This window comes from Cydia pomonella, chromosome 1 (genome assembly GCF_033807575.1).
Source record: "Cydia pomonella isolate Wapato2018A chromosome 1, ilCydPomo1, whole genome shotgun sequence".
Classification (NCBI taxonomy): domain Eukaryota; kingdom Metazoa; phylum Arthropoda; class Insecta; order Lepidoptera; family Tortricidae; genus Cydia; species Cydia pomonella.
In genome coordinates this window covers 894,341-918,880 of record NC_084703.1, presented here as the reverse complement: position 1 = coordinate 918,880, position 24,540 = coordinate 894,341, and the positions used below count along the sequence as shown (strand labels likewise).

Here is a 24,540-nt window from a genome sequence, read left to right as displayed (position 1 = left end):
GACCCTGAAATATTTATTTTTTAGACTGGAGCCTTGTATTTTTTTATAATCTCCGTATAATTTTTTAAATTCCACTTTTTTATAATGGACGGCTCATTTTCTATTCATTTAACTAAATTTTGTTATAATATTCAACATGTGTCAAGTACCCAATTGGTTAATAATATTGAAACCAATTGTAGTATCTTGGACGAATTGGACATTCAACTTAAAGCGTAAAGCGGTATAAATTTTACAGGTGTCGGTGAAATATCAAAAATACTCCAAATTTTCTGTTAAATGTCCCGTGATTGATGCCGTTAACATAAGTATTTATTAAACAAAACTCGAGCACATCAGCTTTGGTCACTCGGAACGACAAAACTCGAGGATCAAGTAGATTTAAAATAAACACAGATTCTTATGAATCACATTTATTTACATGAAGTGAAACATCTCTTACATTTATATAGTTCGATACGCGTGATATTTACAATGTTGCAGCATCCCCGCGCCGCAAGCGACACGAGAGCTCCACGCCCTAACGACTCAACCTGGTCTAGTGCATAGTTCAGTTTCCCTTTATGCCTTTATACTTACCCATTTTTTATTAGGAGTTTTATAAACTTTCATTTGTACAGCTTTATAGCTCAAAAGAGCTTAAATAAATTGTATTTCATAGCTGTGACGCCTACATTAATACTTGCATAATTCAAAATTCATGTATACTTTCGAAAGTGAACTATACACTGACGACACTCAAAACTAAAAAAAAAGTTAAATACAAAACATAATTGTTACAAACTAATGCGTTTACCACTGTAAAACGCACGTCAAAAACAAGTCGATAGTAGGGTAAACTACCCTATTCTCGTCAGCCCACCATTAGTGGGCACCTTTTTACTTAAGCGGTGGTGACTTACAAAAAGATGTAAATTACATAGTGCCAATCATTGGGTAGTTTTCCCAAACCAATAAAAAATTGACATGGCCGATTCGCCCATAGTTATCACAAAATATAGAGCTTCGCCCGCATTTCACAAGTCTTATCACGTATCCATGCATCTATAAGATGCCTTGCCAAGAACGTTGGCCTTTTAGGCTTTGGCGTCGTTTCGACCGCCTCATTAACCCCAATGTCAAAAGCAGTTGCATTTACGCAACCATTACAATAATTTAAATAGCTGCGATCAAAATATTAGGCAAATGTTTCCCGCTATCGCATCAAATGCCGCCATCTTGAATTATTACAAGATGGCTGCTCGACTTAACAAAATGGCGCACGGCGGTCTAACGACAGTTTGAGCTGCATCACATATTTATATAAACATTAACTTCGTTAAAACGTTATAGTGCACCTTTTTTTAAACAATAGTTATTTGTGTCCCAAGGGAGGAAAAGTAGGAAATTGCGTGCCGCGTGTAAAATTGTCACCTGAGCCGAAGGCGAGGGTGGTAAACACGTGGGATGGAATATCCTACGTTTCTTCCCGTAGAGCGTATACAATTTTTCTACTCAACGGAAAGCAGCAACTTCGTTTAGCGCAGCGGGAGCAAAGTTGACGCTTTCCGCCCAGAGGGCAGAAAATGTACTTTTTAGACGTTAGTCCTGTCAAACGTACAAGCGTAATAGTGTTTTGAAGCGTATTTATAACCCAGACGACTTTGGAAGACATCTAAGCTAATATTAATTCGTAAGGTTTCAAATACATCCGTTTTTAGGTTTTCGGCTATTCGCTACGCGCGAAGTGCAAAATACATATTATATTACATAAAATTATGTCATGTATATTACGCAAAAATCAAAGGATGAATACCACAAGCAGAATGAGACAAACACACACATCTATAGTGGTAATATACAATAAATAATTGAGCGTAAAACACGTCAACAATAGGTTAGTGTGCAATAAGTCAAATCAGTTTTCGCGACGGCTGTGCAAAACGATTTAATCAATCTATAGGACACAGACCTATAAATGAATGTCTCAGGCTTTATAATACCACTACAGTCGTCGTATTTATTTTCAAATTCTTTCTAGTTTTTGCCTGCCCTAATTTGGTACAAGTAAGACCCATTTATCACAATACATCGTAATATCTTCAAGTTTAATTTGATTAGTCACTCTCAAATGTACACGAACGACGCCACAGCCTAAAAGGCCAACGTTTTTTGCGTTTCGACCGCCTCATTAACCCCAATGTCAAAAGCAGTTGCATTTACGCAACCATTACATTTAAATAGCTGCGATCAAAATATCGCAGCGGGAGCCAAGTTGACGCTTTCCGCCCGGAGGGCAGAAAATGTACTTTTTAGACGTTAGTCCTGTCAAACGTACAAGCGTAATGGTGTTTTGAAGCGTATTTATAACCCAGACGACTTTGGAAGACATCTAAGCTAATATTAATTCGTAAGGTTTCAAATACATCCGTTTTTAGGAATTCGGCTATTCGCTACGCGCGAAGTGCGTAGCGGGGGTATTAAGTTTAAGTAAAAGTTTTCGTGGGCTCAAAATTATGTCATGTATATTACAGAAAATACATATTATATTACATAAAATTATGTCATGTATATTACGCAAAAATCAAAGGATGAATACCACAAGCAGGATGAGACAAACACACACATCTATAGTGGTAATATACAATAAATAATTGAGCGAAAGACACGTCAACAATAGGTTAGTGTGCAATAAGTCAAATCAGTTTTCGCGACGGCTGTGCAAAACGATTTAATCAATCTATAGGACACAGACCTATAAATGAATGTCTCAGGCTTTATAATACCACTACAGTCGTCGTATTTATTTTCAAATTCTTTCTAGTTTTTGCCTGCCCTAATTTGGTACAAGTAAGACCCATTTATCACAATACATCGTAATATCTTCAAGTTTAATTTGATTAGTCACTCTCAAATGTACACGAACGACGCCACAGCCTAAAAGGCCAACGTTTTTGCGTTTCGACCGCCTCATTAACCCCAATGTCAAAAGCAGTTGCATTTACGCAACCATTACATTTAAATAGCTGCGATCAAAATATCGCAGCGGGAGCCAAGTTGACGCTTTCCGCCCGGAGGGCAGAAAATGTACTTTTTAGACGTTAGTCCTGTCAAACGTACAAGCGTAATGGTGTTTTGAAGCGTATTTATAACCCAGACGACTTTGGAAGACATCTAAGCTAATATTAATTCGTAAGGTTTCAAATACATCCGTTTTTAGGAATTCGGCTATTCGCTACGCGCGAAGTGCGTAGCGGGGGTATTAAGTTTAAGTAAAAGTTTTCGTGGGCTCAAAATTATGTCATGTATATTACAGAAAATACATATTATATTACATAAAATTATGTCATGTATATTACGCAAAAATCAAAGGATGAATACCACAAGCAGGATGAGACAAACACACACATCTATAGTGGTAATATACAATAAATAATTGAGCGAAAGACACGTCAACAATAGGTTAGTGTGCAATAAGTCAAATCAGTTTTCGCGACGGCTGTGCAAAACGATTTAATCAATCTATAGGACACAGACCTATAAATGAATGTCTCAGGCTTTATAATACCACTACAGTCGTCGTATTTATTTTCAAATTCTTTCTAGTTTTTGCCTGCCCTAATTTGGTACAAGTAAGACCCATTTATCACAATACATCGTAATATCTTCAAGTTTAATTTGATTAGTCACTCTCAAATGTACACGAACGACGCCACAGCCTAAAAGGCCAACGTTTTTGCGTTTCGACCGCCTCATTAACCCCAATGTCAAAAGCAGTTGCATTTACGCAACCATTACATTTAAATAGCTGCGATCAAAATATCGCAGCGGGAGCCAAGTTGACGCTTTCCGCCCGGAGGGCAGAAAATGTACTTTTTAGACTTTAGTCCTGTCAAACGTACAAGCGTAATGGTGTTTTGAAGCGTGTTTATAACCCAGACGACTTTGGAAGACATCTAAGCTAATATTAATTCGTAAGGTTTCAAATACATCCGTTTTTAGGTTTTCGGCTATTCGCTACGCGCGAAGTGCAAAATACATATTATATTACATAAAATTATGTCATGTATATTACGCAAAAATCAAAGGATGAATACCACAAGCAGAATGAGACAAACACACACATCTATAGTGGTAATATACAATAAATAATTGAGCGTAAAACACGTCAACAATAGGTTAGTGTGCAATAAGTCAAATCAGTTTTCGCGACGGCTGTGCAAAACGATTTAATCAATCTATAGGACACAGACCTATAAATGAATGTCTCAGGCTTTATAATACCACTACAGTCGTCGTATTTATTTTCAAATTCTTTCTAGTTTTTGCCTGCCCTAATTTGGTACAAGTAAGACCCATTTATTAAAATACATCGTAATATCTTCAAGTTTAATTGAATTAGTCACTCTCAAATGTATATGTAGGTACTAATACCGTTCCATAATAGGGATGTTGACATGAATTGCGAATGTATACAATGTTGTTTTTACCATAGCAATATTTGAATATTTTGATGTTTAAATTATTATTTTTTAGATGTAAATATGCATAATAAATTAATTAAAATGAATCAAAAGTATTTAAAATAATGCACAGTATCACGCGCGCGTATCTAATCGAAGGATCACATGCTGGCACTTCACATGGATACAGCCAACCGACAAATATTAGTATTGCATCTCTTTCCTTTGACATACAAAACAAAAGGGATGCAACACGTATATTTGCCAAATTATAAAGCCAAGTGAACTGCCGGCAATAGACAAGTTGTCAAAACTGGCTAAATGCACAACCTTGCAGTCAGAATGGCGCGAAATTCTAACACTAAACATTAAACTTTTCTTTTTAATTAAAATTAATGAATAAAAAATTTCAATTAATTCAAAAAAAAATTGTCAACAATCCGATTTTCTATCGATTCGAGAAAGTATTGATAGATTCAGTTTTACAGTTCCTAATCAATATATTTCGACATAAAATATGATAATGAAATGAATATCTCATGTAACTGGTCACAACTGGATTCATCTTGTTACCACTGTACGAAATTTAGGATATATCCATGAGATAGGCAACAAGTGCGTTTTCAGACGAAAATCAACCGAAAATATATAATAAATAAAATAAAACAAATAAATATAATAGCTGTCTGTAATCAGCAAAACTCGACACCTACTTAACAAACGCTATTCATATATAGAGATCGCTATATTCGACTTTATACTGTGTACATTATCAAGTTGTTAAAATAAATCATGCCCGCTGCGTTGTCTATTCATGGCAAGCGTAAGGTTTTACCATAAATACACCGTGTTTTTATTGAATTTCGTTAACTTTGGGGTATCGGTAAGTACGTTTAAGAAAACTAAATGGCATGGATAATTTAAAAAAAAATTTTTTTTGTTTTTTTTTTTTATATTTTTTTTAAATAATAAGTAACTAAATGTTGCATATAGCGTTGTTGTAACACGGGCATTACATTTAACTCAACCAAACAATTGAAAACTGTGACATATCAATGTCATTTCGAACGTCGATCGTCCGAGATAGTACTTACGTTTAGTAGCAAATGTATGAACTCGCACTAAACACTAATCAATAAGTAAACAGGCCCTAAGGCATGTGTACACGCTCGTAAGGGCCTTATAAGATAAAAATTAATGATTGATTATCTCCGAAATGGAGTTAATTAGAATATCGGTGTCTTTGAGAAAGTTACTTAATTTAAGCTCAGGAATGCACCCTCGAAATTAACGCAAATAAAAAAAAAACACGGTGTATATGATCATTGTCAAGAGGGCGCTGTTATTCGCATGTATAGGGTGACAGTTCAGTTTAGTATGAAAAATTTAGTTCCAATGAGATTCCGCAATATGGCGCGTGATCATATATTACCGGCCAGGCTTCAGTTTAAAAATTACTTATTTCGGAATATTTGACCACAGAACATTTAATATTCAAGCTGGCACCCACTTTGCCGTTGCGGACACATCATAATATTAAAATTGAGGTTTCGAATATGTTATTAATCCTTAATGACTCTAGTGTTAAGACTAAAGACATTCCTGGGTAAGCGTGTCAGCTAAAAAATAATAATAAATAATAAACGAAAAAATAAATTAAAACACCGCCCAAACAATCTGCTATAGCTGACACCAATACTGAATACTTTAGGTACCTATTCCGAAATCCTCTATTTAAGCACATTGATTGCCGGCAACCCGCTCGGCGGGCGCTCTGTTCGTAGTCGCTCTCTACAAAGCGGGAAAACGGTAGAACGGGAAAACGTCGGCCGTGAATGCGTTAACCCTTTACCAGGCTGACAGTTCAAAAATGACATTCGAATGTCAGTTTTACTCATCGAAAATAGAACACATGTTTGAAGAGCCGCATGTGGGAAATATATATCCCTTAGCCTGGTAAAGGGTTAAGAAATATTGAACTGTATTTACGAATGATTAGCAAATGATCGCAATTGTCAAAAAAAAAAAAAGAAAAAACTAAAAACTAAAAATAAATAAAATAAAATCTCCGCCCAACAGTTAACTGCAATAAAAGTGGACAATTGCTCCATTCGCTGTTCAATCGACATACAGTCAAATAATTTAACTTCAGCACCATTTTGTCCCTCGTCACAGAGACCATCAATATGGAAGTTGCTTAGGACCAAAATCGCTTATCATACAAACATAGCCCTCGTTTTCCTATCTGGATATCAAAATTATTGAAAATATTTTGGTACAATTCGTTGTATATCAATCACAACTCCGTTCATACGTTTGATTTTTATCTTATACCTTTAAACGAGCAATTCTTGTATATATATATATATCTGTGATCTCGGAAACGGCTCTAACGATTTCGCTGAAATTTGGTATATGGGGGTTTTTGGGGGCATACAATCTATCTAGATTAGTCTTATGTTTGGGAAACGGCGTGTTTTCAAGTTTTCATGCGTTTTTCTTTCGACGCAGAAAATGGTCGCTAATTTCGTGTAGCCGGCCACTGTCCGTCTGGTCCAGCGGGTTAAGACGCGGACTGCTAAACGAGGGTTCGAATCTTGCCCGGTGACTAACTTTTGTTTTTTTTTTTTTATATGTTCAAGTTTATATATATTTTTTTAATTTCTATTGTTTTAGACAAGTTTAATTTAGTAAAAAAAATGTAGTTAAGATCATCACCTATACACCACCATATTACAATAAATAGTTATAACCGAGCAAAGCTCGGTCGCCCAGGTACTAAATTATTATAAGAGTAAGGATCATTTAAAAATTCGTAGGGGCATAGCTATTGTTAATATACATAAAATTATATCCAAAGAGGAAAATGGGGGCCATGTTTGTATGGAACAACGGCAGTCCCCTTTCCTCAGGTGACGCATCGTTCAATAAAATCTACACATACGTCGCTTGCTTCCTTCTTGAAACCCGCGCTAATCGCGATACTTCGCGCGTAGTAAATATGCTTTTGCGCTAGCTTATTCTATAAGGTCGTAAATATATCAATTACTTTATCGAAAAATGACTACAACGAAATAGCGAATGTATAATATGTTTTTTTACTATAGCAGGGAATATTTTAATGCTGAAGGTTTTTTTAATTGAAAACAGTATCAGCCGGTTGGCGCGGACTGACGAAATATGCTCCTGGCCCGTGGTCTAGCAACTGTCTCTGTCGCACTAAGAGTGATAGAGAGAGATAACTACGCTACGGACCCTAAACGATTGGCATTGGTGTCTACGCACCCTGATATTTAATATTGTAGTCATATACCACAACACGTAAAAACTTTCAAAAGTATGCACTTTTAGTGATATAAACGCGGGCAAACTACAAGTGACAGTTCAAAACAAAAATATACCATTCGTATAAACACTTACACTTAAATATACGCATAAAAACAAAAATGTACTCGACTCATTGTACACCTACAAAGAAAACGGGTCACTTTGAACACAAAAGGCTCACAAAGTCACCCGTTTTAAATGTTCCAACGTACATAAATAATTTTAGCATGCTAAGTATATCGTGTTTTTTCAATATATGTGATTTCTAGCCTCAAATATGTGCACAGTTCAACCAACATTAAGTTGTATATAAAAAATAATGTTGTCGACAGTATATAATCCAATTTACGAAGATACCTGGGTCTCTTTGCTATAATAACTTCAGTATATCCTTCCATTGACGGACGACAAATTATTCTTATATTAAATAATTAGTTTAAAGCACCATTATGTATGGCCGGTTAGTTTTATATTAGGAAACATTGCATCCACAATAGGAAGGCTGACTCGAAATCACGTTTAAGAGGAAAGAAGACGGCCGCGTCTTCATACAAACGTAGTCCCCGTTTTCCTCTCCGAATATTGACAATATCGAAAATATTTTAACACAATTTGACGTAAATTAACCATAGGGACGTTTGACTTTTTAAATTTTTTTGATTATTGTATAAATTAAAAGGGTGAATCAACTTTTTTTGTTTTGTTATCCTGTCCCGTTGTCCAAGGGACAACAGTGGCACAGTTTGTTTGAAGAGACGTTGTATGCCGATCTATTAACATGCTTAGTAGGGGGCCCATTATGGACATTGGTTATAACGACCACAAAAACGCAAGTTTGATACATTTAAGTACCATAAAATCAGTATTTCAATGAACTTTTGTCCCCTGGACAACTAATCGTAACCATGGCAACTAAAAAAGTTGATTCTCCCAAAAACGAAAATTTCATACATATTTTCAAATGCTCCCAACTCGTATAATAATCATAAATTCGAAAAAAAAAAACGTAAAGGCATACCTGTGGTTGGTATACAACAAATTCTGTCTAAATATTTTGAATAATATTAATATTCAGAGAGGAAAATGAGGTTTACGTGTGTATGAAAAGGTGATTTAGCGAGGGCCCTCCACTTTCGTTTTGAGGATAAAAAAATAGCATAGAAATTCATTTCAAAATAAACTTGTTATTAGATTTCTTCGTTCATTGGACTAAGGGGGACAATAGGGTTGTTTCCATCTACAAATCTTAGGGCAGAATTGTATCCCAATAAATTCTTTTGGATTATAAGAACATGTTAAACTACTTTTAGGGGACCTGTAATAACCATATTTTTGTAAATATTGAATTTAAAATATCTTTTGGCACACGTCACGTGACCAAACTCGAAACGTCTTTGAAGATTCTGATGACGTCACAACTCTCGGATTGACACTGTTGACAGTTAGGCGATAAACAACAAATGACAAATGTCAGTTGACAGTTAGTATCATCTACGTATGTAGTTATGTGTCAAACCGTAAACTGTGACGTCACACAATTTTCAAAGAGCGTTTTGGGCGCGAAAGCATCTGTCAAAATATATTTCGTTCATTTAACATATTTAAAGCCGTTTTTAGTATAAAAGTTGAATTTTAGGGCAACTTTTACTTAATATATAACGTAATACGAGCGTTTCAAAAAATTGGAAACAACCCTATTCTATGTTTTACTTAATATTATGAGTGTTTCATTTAACCCGTTGACCGCCCACGTGGCTTCAGCCCAATATCGACCTTAGTACTTCCCGATAAGGTTCACTATGACACGTCGCGCACGATAACCGTGGCATTCTAAGGGTTAAATATTACATTATAGTGCATGTATATTATTTTCGAATAGCAAAGTCCAACCAAGCTAAGTTAGCAACGATTTTGATAGCCCAGACAGCGTTAGTGTTAAGTAAACGCAAAGAGAATTGATTGTAATAGAGAGGTAAAGTCTAAGAAAAAAACGTGCGCCTTAGTTTGACATCGAAAACAGATGGCGCTGTACTGCGCCATATGTTTTGCGGTCAAATTGTCAAACGTCAACTTTTCACAGTCAGTTACCGCAAAATGTATCGTGTACCTGTCAAATTCGAAGCACGAAATTGTCTTAGATTTTACACATCTTACTCAAATCTTTGGTAAACGTCATATTTTCATAGATGACGTTTAAAATAACACTTGTGCTTTCTGGCGCACATATTTAGACTAAGATTTTTAGAAAAAGTCAAGTAAATCGCTAACAAAAGTAGACATTAATGACTAAATAATTGGAATTGCTCGGTGTTCGAATACAAATTATAAAGGTTTTTTTTATATTTTGTGTGGATTCATAATTTTTATTTGTCAATTCAACGAACCGGGCGACCTTTGTATAGGCCTCCGGGCTGCGGAAGGATAAGTCTTTAGATTGTTCCGCCTTTGCGCATGTACTGTTACGTCCGAAAATATCGATGCGAACCAAATGCCAAAAATATGTATACACGTTTTCATTGCCCACATATTAAGGTAGTGTATACATTATTTTTGGCAGCTTGTCCGTATCTATATTTAATACATTGACTGTACCTGTAGACAGTACAAATATAAACGCGTTAAGCGATTAACCAATAAATAAAATCAACGATTGTAACAACGAACACAGACGATTAGACGTGGTTTCTTATAACTAGTCACTGGAATTAACCTAAACGAGACGCTGACCAACTGTCAACGCATAGTAAAAATTCATTCAAAACGTTTAACTGAGACAAAGGACCATGGGCAGAAATGTCCCCACCCACCAACAGAAACAAAACATGTCTCATTCAATAGATCTTGGCAATCTGATGATTTGTTACTATGACGAGGATCGCCCTATGCATGGGGTTTTCTTGGAAAACTGTATTTTGTTTTTATATATTTTTCGCTCATTTCATTGAAAGTTGCAGGCGATCCTCGTCATAGTAACAAATCATCAGGTTGCCAAGACCTATTGAATGAGACATGTTTCGTTTCTGTTGGTGGGTGGGGACAGTGCCCATACAAATTTGCCGATGGTTATTTAGTGAAAACATGACCCCTCTTTGTCAAAATTATGTTACTTTTCAGTGAATTTTTAGAGGGCCAGAACGAAGATAGGAGTTTCTCATTCCGAAGTGAAACCCTTGCCTCGGTTAGGTGTCTTACACTTCATCTTGACAGTCATGTTATATTAAACAGGATTGATTGTAATATAGGTAAAACTAAGAAAAAACTAAAAAGCGGTGGTAGCCGAGTGGATATGACGTCAGACTTTCAATCCGGAGGTCGTGGGTTCAAATCCTGGCTCGTACCAATGAGTTTTTCGGAACTTATGTACGAAATGTCATTTGATATTTACCACTAGCTTTTCGGTGAAGGAAAACATCGTGAGGAAACCTGCATACATCTGCGAAGAAATTCAAAGGTGTGTGTGAAGTCCCCAATCCGCATTGGGCTAGCGTGGGGACTATAGCCCGAGCCCTCTCGCATGAGAGGAGGCCTGTGCCCAGCAGTGGGACGTATAGGCTGAATTATTATTATTATATTAAGAAAAAACTGCGCCCCTTAGTTTAACATCGAAAACAGATGGCGCTGTACTGCGCCATGTTTCGCGGTCAAATTGTCAAACGTCAACTTTTCCAGTCAGTTACCGCAAAATGTGTGGAGCTGTACAGCGCCATCTTGTTTACCTGTCAAATTCGAAGCACGAAATTGTCTTAGATTTTACACATCTCAATCAATATATCTTTGATATGGGTGAATCAACTTTTGTCACACGTTGCCATAGTTACGGTCGTATTGAAAATAACCAATCATACATTATTATGGCAGTTATAAGCTCCAGCCATAATGGATCATATACTTAATATAACGTAGTACAAAGAGTTGAACCATTCACAAAATAAATGAATCGTTGCTCAAAACAAGTTGATCTCTTTATATTATATCGTCTCCATACATCGACCGCCAATACCGCATATATGCGTTAGCCGCAAATTTCTAGGCCGGGCCTTCACGGCGATGTTACTTCTATACCTAAATGCAAAAGTACATGTAAAACGTTGTACGATACACGTACGAATAGGTAGTTCGCAACTCGTGTCCATTTAAATACTCGTTGCGAACTTCCTATTTTCTTCACTTGTATCGTAAATAACTATTAAAAACGTGCGCAGTGCCTGCACCATGGAAATGAAAACATTCATGAACCTTTGCTGTTTAATTCATGATTTGAGTTAACTTAACAAATAGAGTATTTTGCCATGTATGTAGCGAAAAAAAAATGGACATCGCTACGAATACAAGGATGAATTTTCAGATTTTTAAAATTTTATTTAAAATTTGTGTCGTTCTCAAGCAGAAGGTACCACATTGTCGCTTTCGACAAGACGCTCTAACAGGTTATTCGTGCAAATTTCATCCTTACGGTACCTTTTGCTTGAGAACGTCACATTTTGTATCTGTAGTACACATACTAGCAGAAATGTAAATCTTAATTATGAAATTTAAAAACCTTTTTTAAAGTAGGCATTGATAAGTTAATTACTATTAACGAAGGATCAAAATATCTGTTAAAATATACAACTATGATTCACCAAGCAAACTAATCTACTCCTTTATAAGCGCAAGTCATTCGTTACTCGTGATCGGGGTTTTTCGTAACAGATATATAAAAATACATTATGTAATCTATCGAAAAATTCCATTTTCAATGCTAACAATACATAACATGCGTTTTAAACGCTTGGCTCCTCTCCATACGCGACATTTTTGATAATAAATAAGTTTTAACGCACGTACGATAATTGTCTGTGTTCGTGTATGTGAAGCACTGTTGTGTGATTACGATCCGAACTTGAATTTCGTTGGGACTTGAGCGGGTACTGTGAATGAGTAACCTGAAAATACAAAAACATTATGTTAATAACTGAATGAAAACAAAATACAGCTTCCGAAAAGAGTATTCCATGATTCAGTGCCATTAGGTGAGGATTAGGGCTTCCAATCAGGGATCGGAACCGGTTTTTTGCAAAAATTTCGAAATAATATTTATATATTTCGAAATTTTTGCAAAATATTTCGGTTTCGGTGTCGGGTTAATTTTTTAATATATCCGTTTATTTTATACTCCAAATGTAGGGCTCAGTTGTGTTTTAGATAACGACTTCGTATTATTAGATTGCCTAATTAAAAATCAAATAATTAATAAAGAACGAAAATATACCGTTGTCGTTCCCATACAAAAAATACCGGTTTCCAATCCCTGCCTCCAATACTGGCATCCCGTCTTTTTTAACGCATTTTTCAATACCGGGATCCCGTCTTTATTAACGCATTTCACAATACCGTAATTTTTAAATTCAATACCGGGATCCCGTCTTTACTAACGCATTTTTCAATACCGGTATTTTAACTGCAAAACCGGGATCCCGTCTTTATTAAGGTATTTTTCAATACCGGTATTTTAAATGCAACACCGCGATCCCGGTATTAGCAAAAACAAGGGAAATGTGCAGTATAAACCCTTATTCTCCTTTAAATGGTTGGCTGTGTCCAGAACCTTACTACACGTCAGACGCATTTGGCATTTCGCATTTATTCATTTACTGAAACATTATCGTTAACGCGCCATCCATGTGTGCGTGCGCGCACCGCGCACACATACACGCTTCATCTACGCAGTGCCGCGGCCGGCGGCAGCCATCATTCTCCGATCCGCTACGACGCCGATACCACGCATCACTGGGTCGCGCGTCAATACATTATTCTCATTCGAAATTCTTGTATTTAATCACTCCGATCATTAAAATATTGTTAAAAATCCAAATCGTGTCGACTACATCATTTTGCAAGAACCCGCGCCAACAATTATCATTATCATACATATTTGGTGATAAATTCTGAAGTTCTGTAAATAGTGAAAAAGAGCGAGGAACTGTAGTATGTCAAACCAATTGTGGCGGCACATTTCAAAAGTTGGTTGATTACTTCAACCAAAAATGTGAAAATATTGACAACCTGCGGCTGTACCATGGTCACATTTTTATCCCTTGTCAGCAATGCTCGAAACCGGTTTTTCCTTCATACAAAAAATACCGGTATAATTACGTTCTTATTATTTCAGTTTTCAGGGGTCAATCTAATAATACGAAGTTGTTACCTAAATACATGATTCAGTTCTACGTAATGAGCATAAACTAATTAAAAAAAATTGGGCTATTTCGGGGTTGCCCTGCTTGTCAGTATGCCTGTCACTTTCGCACTTACATAAGTAAAGTATTTATATATTTCAGTACATGGTTTGATAATGGGCATAAATATTAGGCATAAGAGATAAGCAGGTACTCGAATAACATAAACAAGGACTAAATTCTACATGGTTCCTACACTAGGCAAAGCCTGTCCTGTAGGTAGCCAACACAGTTACGAGTATTCAAACGACATACTTGTTAGGACCGTCCTACAGCAGCTGGAGCGTAAAATGAAATTATTGCAGATGGCGACATTGATTATTTAGTGCCCTAAAAGCGTTTAGGACATATCTGGTGTTATAGTGAGCCTTTTTAGTAAAACTCCAATGTTCAAGCGATTAATATTCAATACCGGTAACCCGGTATTGATGAAGACAGTTTCGGTATTAATACCGGTATTGTGAGATGTCCGGTATTTGGAAGCCCTAGTCAGGGTCTGCGGATTCTGGATAGGATTGCCACACGTCAGGATTTCCCCTGACATGTCTTTTGTTAGGATTGCGAAGAGATTTGGCGAGTGTCATGGTTTTAAAAGCCTCCATTAACCACTAGAAGCTAGAGAAAACTTCCGAGTTGGCTGAAGGATGTCGGACTTTTGTCATGATATAAAAAAATCATAAGGCATCACTAGGTCGTCTGTCAATGTAATTTAGTTTTTTTTAATAATTTGTGTTTGTCAGCTGGACAATAAGGTTTCGGTACCTTCTTCCAGTCGCCACAGATTATATATATATATATATATATATATACCGTGGGCCAATTAAACCCGACAGATTTCAAAGGTGTATTCTTGACCGCATTTAGAGACTAAAATGTCATACAATGTTTTCTGAAATCGGTCTTGTTTTAGAGATAATGACAATTTCTGTTAATATTTGTTTCTTTTATAACTTAGTCAAAAACGCCTTTTTAGCTGTGACGCTGCCACTATGTGACTTGGTTTAGACATACCTACTGACAGATATTAAAGTTTTAAAGTAAACTCGCAATTTTCGTCTGTAAATAAAAAAAAACTTTACTTATTCGTTGTAATGATTATTTTTCACCAAGGTGTAAAAATAAATAACGTGTCGTGTGCAGAAAACGCAAAAGCAATTATTTTTTTTTCGGCAAAAAAAAAAAAATTTTTTTTTGGCGAATTTGGCCAGAACTCATATAACATTTTTTGGAATGCGTGGTTAAAATCTGTCGGGTCTAATTGGCCCACGGTGTATATATTAGTGAATGCAATCCCGACTCGGGATTGCAAATTCGAGATCCCGCGGGATTAGAAATATCAATCCCGCGGGATCCCGGAATTTTCGGGATCCCGAGTAGATTAAAAAAAAAGTAAAATTTGAATGAATTAAAACGATAATAACGGCATGTTTGTGATGGTGACGTTAATTAAAATAACGTATTAATAGACAGAAAACAAAAACCTTTATTCTTTAATATTATTAACCAAATCATCATCAGTTTTCCTTGGAAATTTACAAAGGTAATCAAAACAATAAGTATAACTGTAATAAGAATCAAAACAACAAGGAATTAGAGAGTATTACAAGTGATTTTGAAAGTGACTTCTTAAAAGCCAGCTGCTGAGAATGCCCTCTCCGACTCAACACTGGTTGGCAACAGCGTGTCGAAGCAATTATATGCAAAGTGCAAAAATCTCCCCCTTGTTCCTCCACACTCAAATAAATCCATTTCCTTTTTTATGACAGACTCTAATCTGTCTAAGCTCGTGGATACACGTGTAAAGGGACTTTTAGATGCTCGCAGAGTTTGTTCTCTTTAAGTGACATATTAGTTTGTACAGCAGTAGCACGTAAATTCAAATCTTCTGCAATCATTGAAAGAGGCAAGTCATCTTCGTTTAATACTGCCGTATTAATCTCTGCTTAGTTCGGTTCTTTATGATATAATACGTGTGTTACATCGCTGACGACTGCCGCCCAATCCCGTCAATCCCAAACGGGATCCCGTCATATTATGCGTCGGGATTGATCCCGAAAAATTACACGGGATCTCGCGAGATCGGGATCCCGCGGGATCGGGATTGCATTCCCTAGTATATATATATATTCGTATGTCGTACCTCCACTCTGCTCGATGCGCTTGCTGTCCTGCTGTGCTTTCCTCTGGTCGGCGAGCACCAGCACGGCGCTCAGCTGCTTCTGTTGCTCCTCGTTCAACACTTGGGTGAGCGCGTGGTACAACGCCGGCTCCGTCGTTGATATGCCTACAAACCGAAATTTACTTTTAATATCCTAAATTTAATTTATGACACGTGCCTATGCCAAATCTTGGGATTAGTTGTCGAGCGGACCCCAGGCTCCCATGCCGTGTCAATATGCCTGGACAACGGTAAGAATGGAGGATTCATTAAATTGTCTACCGTTCTCCGGTCCAAACTCGTATTTTCTGAAGATTTGCAGATACAAGTCTGTGACTAATGGTCAAAAATATGCACAGAAAAATATCGCCCGCCTGAAACGCCGAAAAATGTCCAGCCGGCCATGGAATGCTCCAGATACGTTTAAAATACATTTCATAGATAAATTCGACATTAAATACATATTACGAGGCGAAGTCATTTTGTCCTAAGCGAGCGCGGCGTGGGGCAACCCACTGGCTTTTTGCACCGCGTGCGGTGCGCGGCGCGTAGGAATCGATCCGAGGCCGCGCACGACCACAGATAAGATAATGACTTGAATTTTTAAAAGTAAAAGTACGTGTAAAAATACCCTCGAGTAAAAATACGTGTATCAGTGAGTCACCTGAGAGCGCCGCCTTGAACTTGACGTACTCGTCGACCGGGCAGTCCCTGTCGTCCAGGGGCGTCGTGTAGCACTCGATGGCGGTCTCGTCCGGCTCGTAGTCCTCGTCGTCCTGTTAACGCATCAGTGGACGGTAACCAAAGAGTTATTTTTGTGGCCGAATTATAAGATAGATATTGGACGACCGGATTGGCCTAGTGGGTAGTGACCCTGCCTACGAAGCTGATGGTCCCGGGTTCAAATCCTGGTAAGGGCATTTAATCGTGTGATGAGCATGGATATTTGTTCCTGAGTCATGGGTGTTTTCTATGTATTAAGTGTTTATAAATATTTATATATTATATATATCGTTGTCTAAGTACCCTCAACACAAGCCTTATTGAGCTTACTGTGGGACTTAGTCAATTTGTGTAATAATGTCCTATAATATTTATTTATTTATTTATTATACAGTTGTGTGCAATATAATAGCAGTACATAAGAAAATGTAAATTAAGGGAAAACTATAACTTTAGATCGATAATATTGTATCTTTTTATATAATTATTCTGCATTACTTGATATCGTTACAAAATTAACTGTAACCTTTACTTAAATGATATTGGAAGTAAAAAAAAAAAACATGAAGATCGGCTGTTTTTACTAAGTTGCGTAAATTCCTATAAAAACGTAAAACCCTACGAAAAAAAAATACAATTATGTACTATAATTGTAATTTAGAATATTTCCTATTATTTTCAATCAAAGCTTTACATTTAAACCCAAGTCATCCAGGAAAAAATAAACTTTTCTATAAGACGATCTTCGTCGCAGAGTGTACTGCTGCACACAACTGTAGATGAATATATTCTTTTTTGGAATATAGGCTTAAGATGATATAGTTGATAATGATAATTGATAAAACTGCAGTTTCCACCGATATAATGATTTATTGATAACATGATAAAAATGATACAATTATTGAATACACTCCGCGGCGGTCGGACATGTACTGTCTCATATAGGTAAAATAAATGCTGACTGACGGAAAGTGCTGATGAGCGAAATGTTAATCCTTGTACGGACCGTACAGGAATATAGGCTATTTCTATCAATTTTTATTTTTATTTTTTTTATTATAGATCCAAAAAGACCTTATAGTACAAAAAATCGACAATAACCTAACCAGGAATCGTGCCACCTGGAGGCTTAGGACAAGGAAGGCCGACCCCAAATAGGGATAAAGGTCCAGGATGATGATGATGATGATGATTTTTTTTATTATAGCTTTTTTTGTCGTGGCACCCAAATGCTGTATATTTGCTCTATTTGTTTCTTCACTAATGTGTTGTTAAATGTTTTGGGTGCCCGCTTGCCTTGCTCCAGCCTTCTCCATTCAAATTATTCTCCATTACAAATTGTTTATTTGACAAAAGTTTAAACAGTGTTACATGTTATACTGACCTCCACACTAGGCATAGCCTGTCTCGTAGAGGATATAATAAGATTGACATATTGTAAGCATTAGCGGCTAGTAGCAACAGCGAAGCGCTGGTGGCCTAGCGGTAAGAGCGTGCGACTTGCAATCCGGAGGTCGCGGGTTCAAACCCCGGCTCGTACCAATGAGTTTTTCGGAACTTATGTACGAAATATCATTTTGATATTTACCAGTCGCTTTTCGGTGAAGGAAAACATCGTGAGGAAACCGGACTAATCCCAACAAGGCCCAGTACCCTCTGGGTTGGAAGGTCAGATGGCAGTCGCTTTCGTAAAAACTAGTGCCTACGCCAAATCTTGGGATTAGTTGTCAAAGCGGACCCCAGGCTCCCTTGAGCCGTGGCAATATGCCGGGACAACGCTAGGAAGAAAGAAAAAAAGCGGCTAGTAGCAACAGTAAGTAATTCGTTCCTGTCTCTGGCAACCCTCTCTTCTATCTTAATTAGTGTTTATTTTATTTTTTTATACTACGTCGGTGGCAAACAAGCATACGGGCATACGGCCCGCCTGATGGTAAGCAGTCTCCGTAGCCTATGTACGCCTGCAACTCCAGAGGTGTTACGCTTTGCGGACCCTAACACTCCGCACCCTCGTTGAGCTCTGGCAACCTTACTCACCGGCAGGAACACAACACTATGAGTAGGGTCTAGTGTTATTTGGCTGCGGTTTTCTGTAAGGTGAAGGTACTTCCCCAGTTGGGCTCTGCTCTAGATCTGGAATGACATCCACTGGCTGTGCCCTACGACACGAGGCGAGATGACATTCACAATGCCCATACCTCTCTTTTGGACGTAGTTTAAGGACGTACCCGGATACAAGGTCCGGGTCCAATTTTATTTAAAATCTAATTGTAGTTATACTTGTTAGAGTGTGACAGGCATGGTGACAAATGATAAAGAGCCGTTCAGCCTTAGTGACTGCACTCACCGAGTCGCTGTCATAGTCTTCTATGTTGGCGGTCATGTTGACGCCCTGCTGGGCGGCAGTCTTGACGGCCATGCGCGACAAGTTCTCCAAGTACTCGTTGTTCATGTCATCTATGTCGTCCTCGTCGCTCGAGAGGACCTCTGAAACAAAATAATGTTTTTTTAACCTTTTGACCGCCAAAGACGTCATATGACGCGCGCAGCTACAGCCCAATATCAACCTTCATGCGTGGCCACAAGGTTCACGATTACGTGCCGCGTGCGATAGGCGTGGCGTTCAAAAGGTAAATTTTTTTTAAAACGGTGGTGGCCACGGATATGACGTCCGACTTTCAATCCGGAGGTCGCGAGTTCAAATCCTGGCTCGTACCAATGAACTTATGTACGAAATGTCATTTGATATTTACCACTAGCTTTTCGGTGAAGGAAAACATCGTGAGGAAACCTGCATGCGTCTGCGAAGAAATTCAAAGGTGTATCTGAAGTCCCCATCCCGCATTGGGCTAGCGTGGGGACTATAGCCCAAGCCCTCTCGCGCATGAGGCCTGTGCCCAGCAGTGGGAGCCTTTATACAGGCTGAATTATTATTATATTTTACTAATTTTATATTGAAGATGTTGCACTTAAATTCGCTTAAAAGTAGCGGTATATTATCGCAAGCAAGATTTGGTCGCAGGGAGCGATCACTAGATACGAGTATAAGCATTTTTTGCAAGGTTAACAAGGCAAGGTTTTAAGGCTGATATAGTTAAATAACATATGTGACTCATCTTTGAAATAAAAATTATTATTTAATTGGAAACCTCTTTGATTCAATTGTTAATAGGGTTGTTTCCATCTACAAATCTTAGGGCAGAATTGTATCCCAATAAATTATTTTGGATTATAAGAACATATTAAACTACTTTTAGGGGACCTGTAATGACCATATTTTTGTAAATATTGAATCCCACCAAAAACATTCTGTAAAAAACTAGCCAAGTCTCGATGGAGCTGCTTGTTTATCACTAAAAAGTAATGAAATCTAGACAAAGTCGTGCCAAGTCTAAGGTTCCTTACTGCGATTTCTTTATTATTATAGTTAATGTTGTGTGACTTGGCCGTTGAAGGGTACACAAGGGTACAAAACCAGGTGCTCCATGACACCATTGCACCAATCTGTCGCCAGAACCGCTACCCATTGACGATGGAAAATTGCCACTTGGGAAACGTTGATTCAATAACCAGTCATACGAGTATATATTAGATATCAAATATATTAGATATTAGTGAGAGGCTCACCCTCGTCCTGGTCGTCCTCCTCGTCCTCGGACTCCGTGTCCTCGTCGGCCTCGGCGCGCGCCTCGTACGCGCGCTTGAGGCCGTCGAACAGCACCAGGCACGACGGCAGGATGCTCGGCAGCACGGCCTCGAGCGGAGGCCGGCAGGGGCCCATCTCCAGTAACGTGCAGATGCCGAGAACGCATAGCTTTCTGTCGTGGAGGCTGTTGAACGGAATGTTTGAGGAGAATCTTAACTAACTCTCAATTCTTTACATCTTATTTTTTATGTTTTCGCCAATGCCCATAGCCTAAAATGTCATTACAATTGAGCAATTGTCAGGTATAGAAGTACAGTAAATAATAAATATTATGTCACATTATTACACAAATTGACTAAGTCCCACAGTAAGATCAATAAGGCTTGTGTTGTGGGTACTTAGACAACGATATATATAATATATAACTACTTAAATACATAGAAAACACTCATGATTCAGGAACAAATATCCATGCTCATCACACAAATACATGCCCTTACCAGGATTTGAACCCGGGACCATCAGCTTCGTAGGCAGGGTCACTACCCACTAGGCCAAACCGGTCGTCACACAGTATCGCTGTATGTCAATATTGGGGTATTGGGGAAGTTTAAATTGTACTAGATCATGAGTTCACAAACAAACCCACCAATGGGATTGACGGACCAAGATAAAGCTGGTTCTGTCAAGAGTGTAATGGCAAAGAAGATGATAAAAATATGTCCATGTCGTGTATCCACTGTTTGATGAAGTGCTGCGTGATGGACGCGTTGGGGACGGCCTGCTGCAGCTTGTCCAGGATGGTGACCAGGAGCACAGGGTGGCAGTAGAGTATCGCTATACTATTACCCCATGAAGCAGTCTGTGTCGTGTATCCACTGCTTGATGAAGTGCTGCGTGATGGACGCGTTGGGGACGGCCTGCTGCAGCTTGTCCAGGATGGTGACCAGGAGCACAGGGTGGCAGTAGAGTATCGCTATACTATTACCCCATGAAGCAGTCTGTGTCGTGTATCCACTGCTTGATGAAGTGCTGCGTGATGGACGCGTTGGGGACGGCCTGCTGCAGCTTGTCCAGGATGGTGACCAGGAGCACAGGGTGGCAGTAGAGTATCGCTATACTATTACCCCATGAAGCAGTCTGTGTCGTGTATCCACTGCTTGATGAAGTGCTGCGTGATGGACGCGTTGGGGACGGCCTGTTGCAGCTTGTCCAGGATGGTGAACAGGAGCACTGGATTGCAGTACAGTATCGCTATTAGGACCTGTGGAAGAATAAATGTTTTTAACTCAGGATGAAGAATGGCCTGCTTGAATAAAGAATATTTTGACTTGACTTAGGAGGAATAGAAACTTTATTCATCATCAGGAACACAACCTACATATCTACAGATAAGTAGCAGTGCTATTATGCCTGTACTTCCAGATATTACCCCAGCATGAAGCGAAAGTCTACCTGCAGCAGCATGGTCCTGAGCTCCGAGGTCTTCACGGTCCTGGTGAGCCGGTACAGCACCAGCTCCACGAACTACGGCAGGCAGTTATCGATCATGCATGCACTGGAGAACCATCACCTCATTACACTAAGGTGGAGGTACTGCCCCAGTATGAAAGTCTACCTGCAGCAGCATGGTCCTGAGCTCCGAGGTCTTCACAGTCCTGGTGAGCCGGTTCAGCACCAGCTCCACGAACGATGGCAGGCAGTTGTCGATCTTGCCGTTGCACTGCAGCACCATCACCTCAAGGAGCTTCGCCGCGTAGATTTCGGACTCGTCTTCCGAGTCAGAGTTTAGGACCTGGTGCAGAAAAAAAAGTGTCGTTAAGGCGGGATGGCTCAAATGATGGATGGTCACAGAAAGTCTGATGCCAACATTTTTAGACTCTATCTAGACCCTGACCTCTATCTATCTGTGTCGTGTGCACGGGTCTTCGCAAATAAAATCGGCGACGCGAGCCACTTGCGAGCACACGAACGTATTCGACGGAGCTGAAACAGTCGCCGTGGTCGAAACCGGCCGGGAGAGTATATATAGACCCTGACCATGTTTACTTTGCAGTAAAAATACATTCTTGGCGTAGTACTTGATTGCTTGTGGTCTGACTAACTCTCCCGACTTGGCAAGTAACAGTGTGTGGAGCCACCATATAAATCGAACTCTTACAAAAATATGACGTAGTAGCGCTCATTATGTAGCTTTTAGTTTTGGTGAAGAGGAAGCTTTCACGCCTTCGAGCAACACCGGGAAGGGAGACGGCATTGATACTATTTCCCCTCTGCCGAAGCATAGGTACAGCTGCACCTATGGCGGTGCATTCCGTACACAATAAGAGATCGTGGTGTGCAAGACTTGTCTTTGACGTGTGTCATTTTCTATGTATTTGTGTCGTCATTACAGATTGGATTTTGTATGTAGTGAGTGAGAAGTGCGACTGTGTACACGTCCTCCCCCCCCTCGCTAAAAATGGCAGAATGACTTGTACGATAAGATATCGCATGGGCTCCTCCCTTACGATGTGTCGGAAGCCGGTGTTGCACGAAGTTTCACGCCCTTTGTAACCATTATCTTTTTCTTCCTAGCGTTTCTCCCGGCTTATTGCTTCGGCTCATGGGAGCCTGGGGTCCGCTTGGCAACTAATCCCAGAATCGCAGGCACAAATTTTTACGAAAGCGACTGCCATCTGACCTTCCAACCCAGAGGGTAAACTAGGCCTTGTCTAGGGCAATGTCTGAAGTGCTAAGTTTTGCATGAAGTTTAATTTATTTGTTAATTATCTATCCAATACTTGGACATTGTGAAACAGGCCCTTCATTTTGAAAAGAATTTGGACGGAATTTGTCTTGATTCAATATTAATATTGATACTTCATGCATCTAAAGGTTATGTATGTATAAACTCTTTATTATACAAAATAGAAATAGAAGAACAAAGAAGACAAAATAGAAAATGGCACAGGATAAGCAGTACAAAGGCGAACTTATCCCTTTAAGGGATTTCTTCTAGTTAACCTTTGAGTAGATGAGAGTTGATGAAGAATGGTAGACGAATATAGCACTGAGTACAATAGTCTAGAGGAAAGTCAATAAAATTATAAACGAATGCGAAAAAAAATAAAAATAGAAGTAACTAAAATGAAGCTTAATTTGAATAAAAAAATCACCACATTGGTCTCGACGTCTGTTCGCAACTAAATCCAAAACACAAATGATCTAATACGAAATCGCAAAAGGCACCCGATCATAAATATGTAAAATTAGGAACCATATATGACAGCAATAGCGTTCAAAATGACGAGAACATGGTTACCATACTAAGTGTTCATTAATTACAGTATGTATTGCTTATAATTATTTCATAAATGGCAGAACAATGTAGTATAATCAAATGCAGGCAGTTAAAATTCGCGTTAGCATAGAATATTATAGCTTTTTAGCGATAAGACCGCCTGTTGTTATCTGGTTCTATTTTCCTTTAAAATTCATTTGTAGTTTTACATGTATGTAAAATGTATAATTGTTGGTGCAATAAAGAACATTTACTTACTTACTTAATATCAATAGACAATAGAAAATAAAAATATTTTTGGTACAAGCTTTTATCGCTGACTGTACTTTTCTTACCACAGGCAACTAATACTCATCGAGATAATTCTAAAAAACCCCAAACACAATTAGGTTGCGTTGTTTTATCACAGAGTTCCTATGGCCACCTCCTGTCTCCATCATCAGATCATCTCGATGGTACCATAATATTGCATTGTCACCCGACTTGCATATGTATGCAAATTTCAGTTGTATCAGGAAGCGGGTCAAATTTATCTTGCAAGATTTGATCCGTACCAACATACTAAGCTAGTAAAATATTTCACTCACATTAAACTCACACTTCACGCAAACTAAATTATCTATATAGGAGCCATTTCCAAATTACACCCTCCTTTTCATGCATTAGAGAGATGATTTTTGGGATTAAAACTTTTCTATATCCTACCCGGTCCTCAAACTGTCTCCAGCATTGACATATATCTAAGG

At 38.4% G+C, this 24,540-nt stretch overlaps 1 protein-coding gene and 1 long non-coding RNA gene across 3 annotated transcripts in view; both read right to left on the bottom strand.

Moving 5' to 3' along the window:
* Positions 1-397: 397 nt before the first annotated feature.
* Positions 398-24,540, bottom strand: part of LOC133526474 (uncharacterized) — a 172,682-nt gene continuing 148,539 nt past the window's right edge. The window contains exon 2 of the long non-coding RNA XR_009800732.1: positions 398-3,851. This is a non-coding gene — a long non-coding RNA (uncharacterized LOC133526474). The remainder of the gene's footprint in view (positions 3,852-24,540) is intronic.
* LOC133526076 (importin-7) overlaps positions 398-24,540 on the bottom strand; it is a 72,134-nt gene continuing 47,991 nt past the window's right edge. Inside the window, exons 9-15 of one of the 2 annotated variants that reach the window (XM_061862533.1) lie at positions 22,130-22,306; positions 21,639-21,775; positions 20,493-20,695; positions 19,213-19,352; positions 16,810-16,921; positions 16,128-16,271; positions 398-12,694 (exon numbers count right to left, since the gene is read on the bottom strand). In XM_061862533.1, coding sequence (XP_061718517.1) covers positions 12,639-12,694; positions 16,128-16,271; positions 16,810-16,921; positions 19,213-19,352; positions 20,493-20,695; positions 21,639-21,775; positions 22,130-22,306 — 969 coding nt within the window. In that variant the 3' untranslated portion in view covers positions 398-12,638. Of the gene's footprint in view, positions 12,695-16,127; positions 16,272-16,809; positions 16,922-19,212; positions 19,353-20,492; positions 20,696-21,223; positions 21,776-22,129; positions 22,307-24,540 lie in introns of those variants that run through there. The other variant, XM_061862524.1, reaches the window with a different exon arrangement.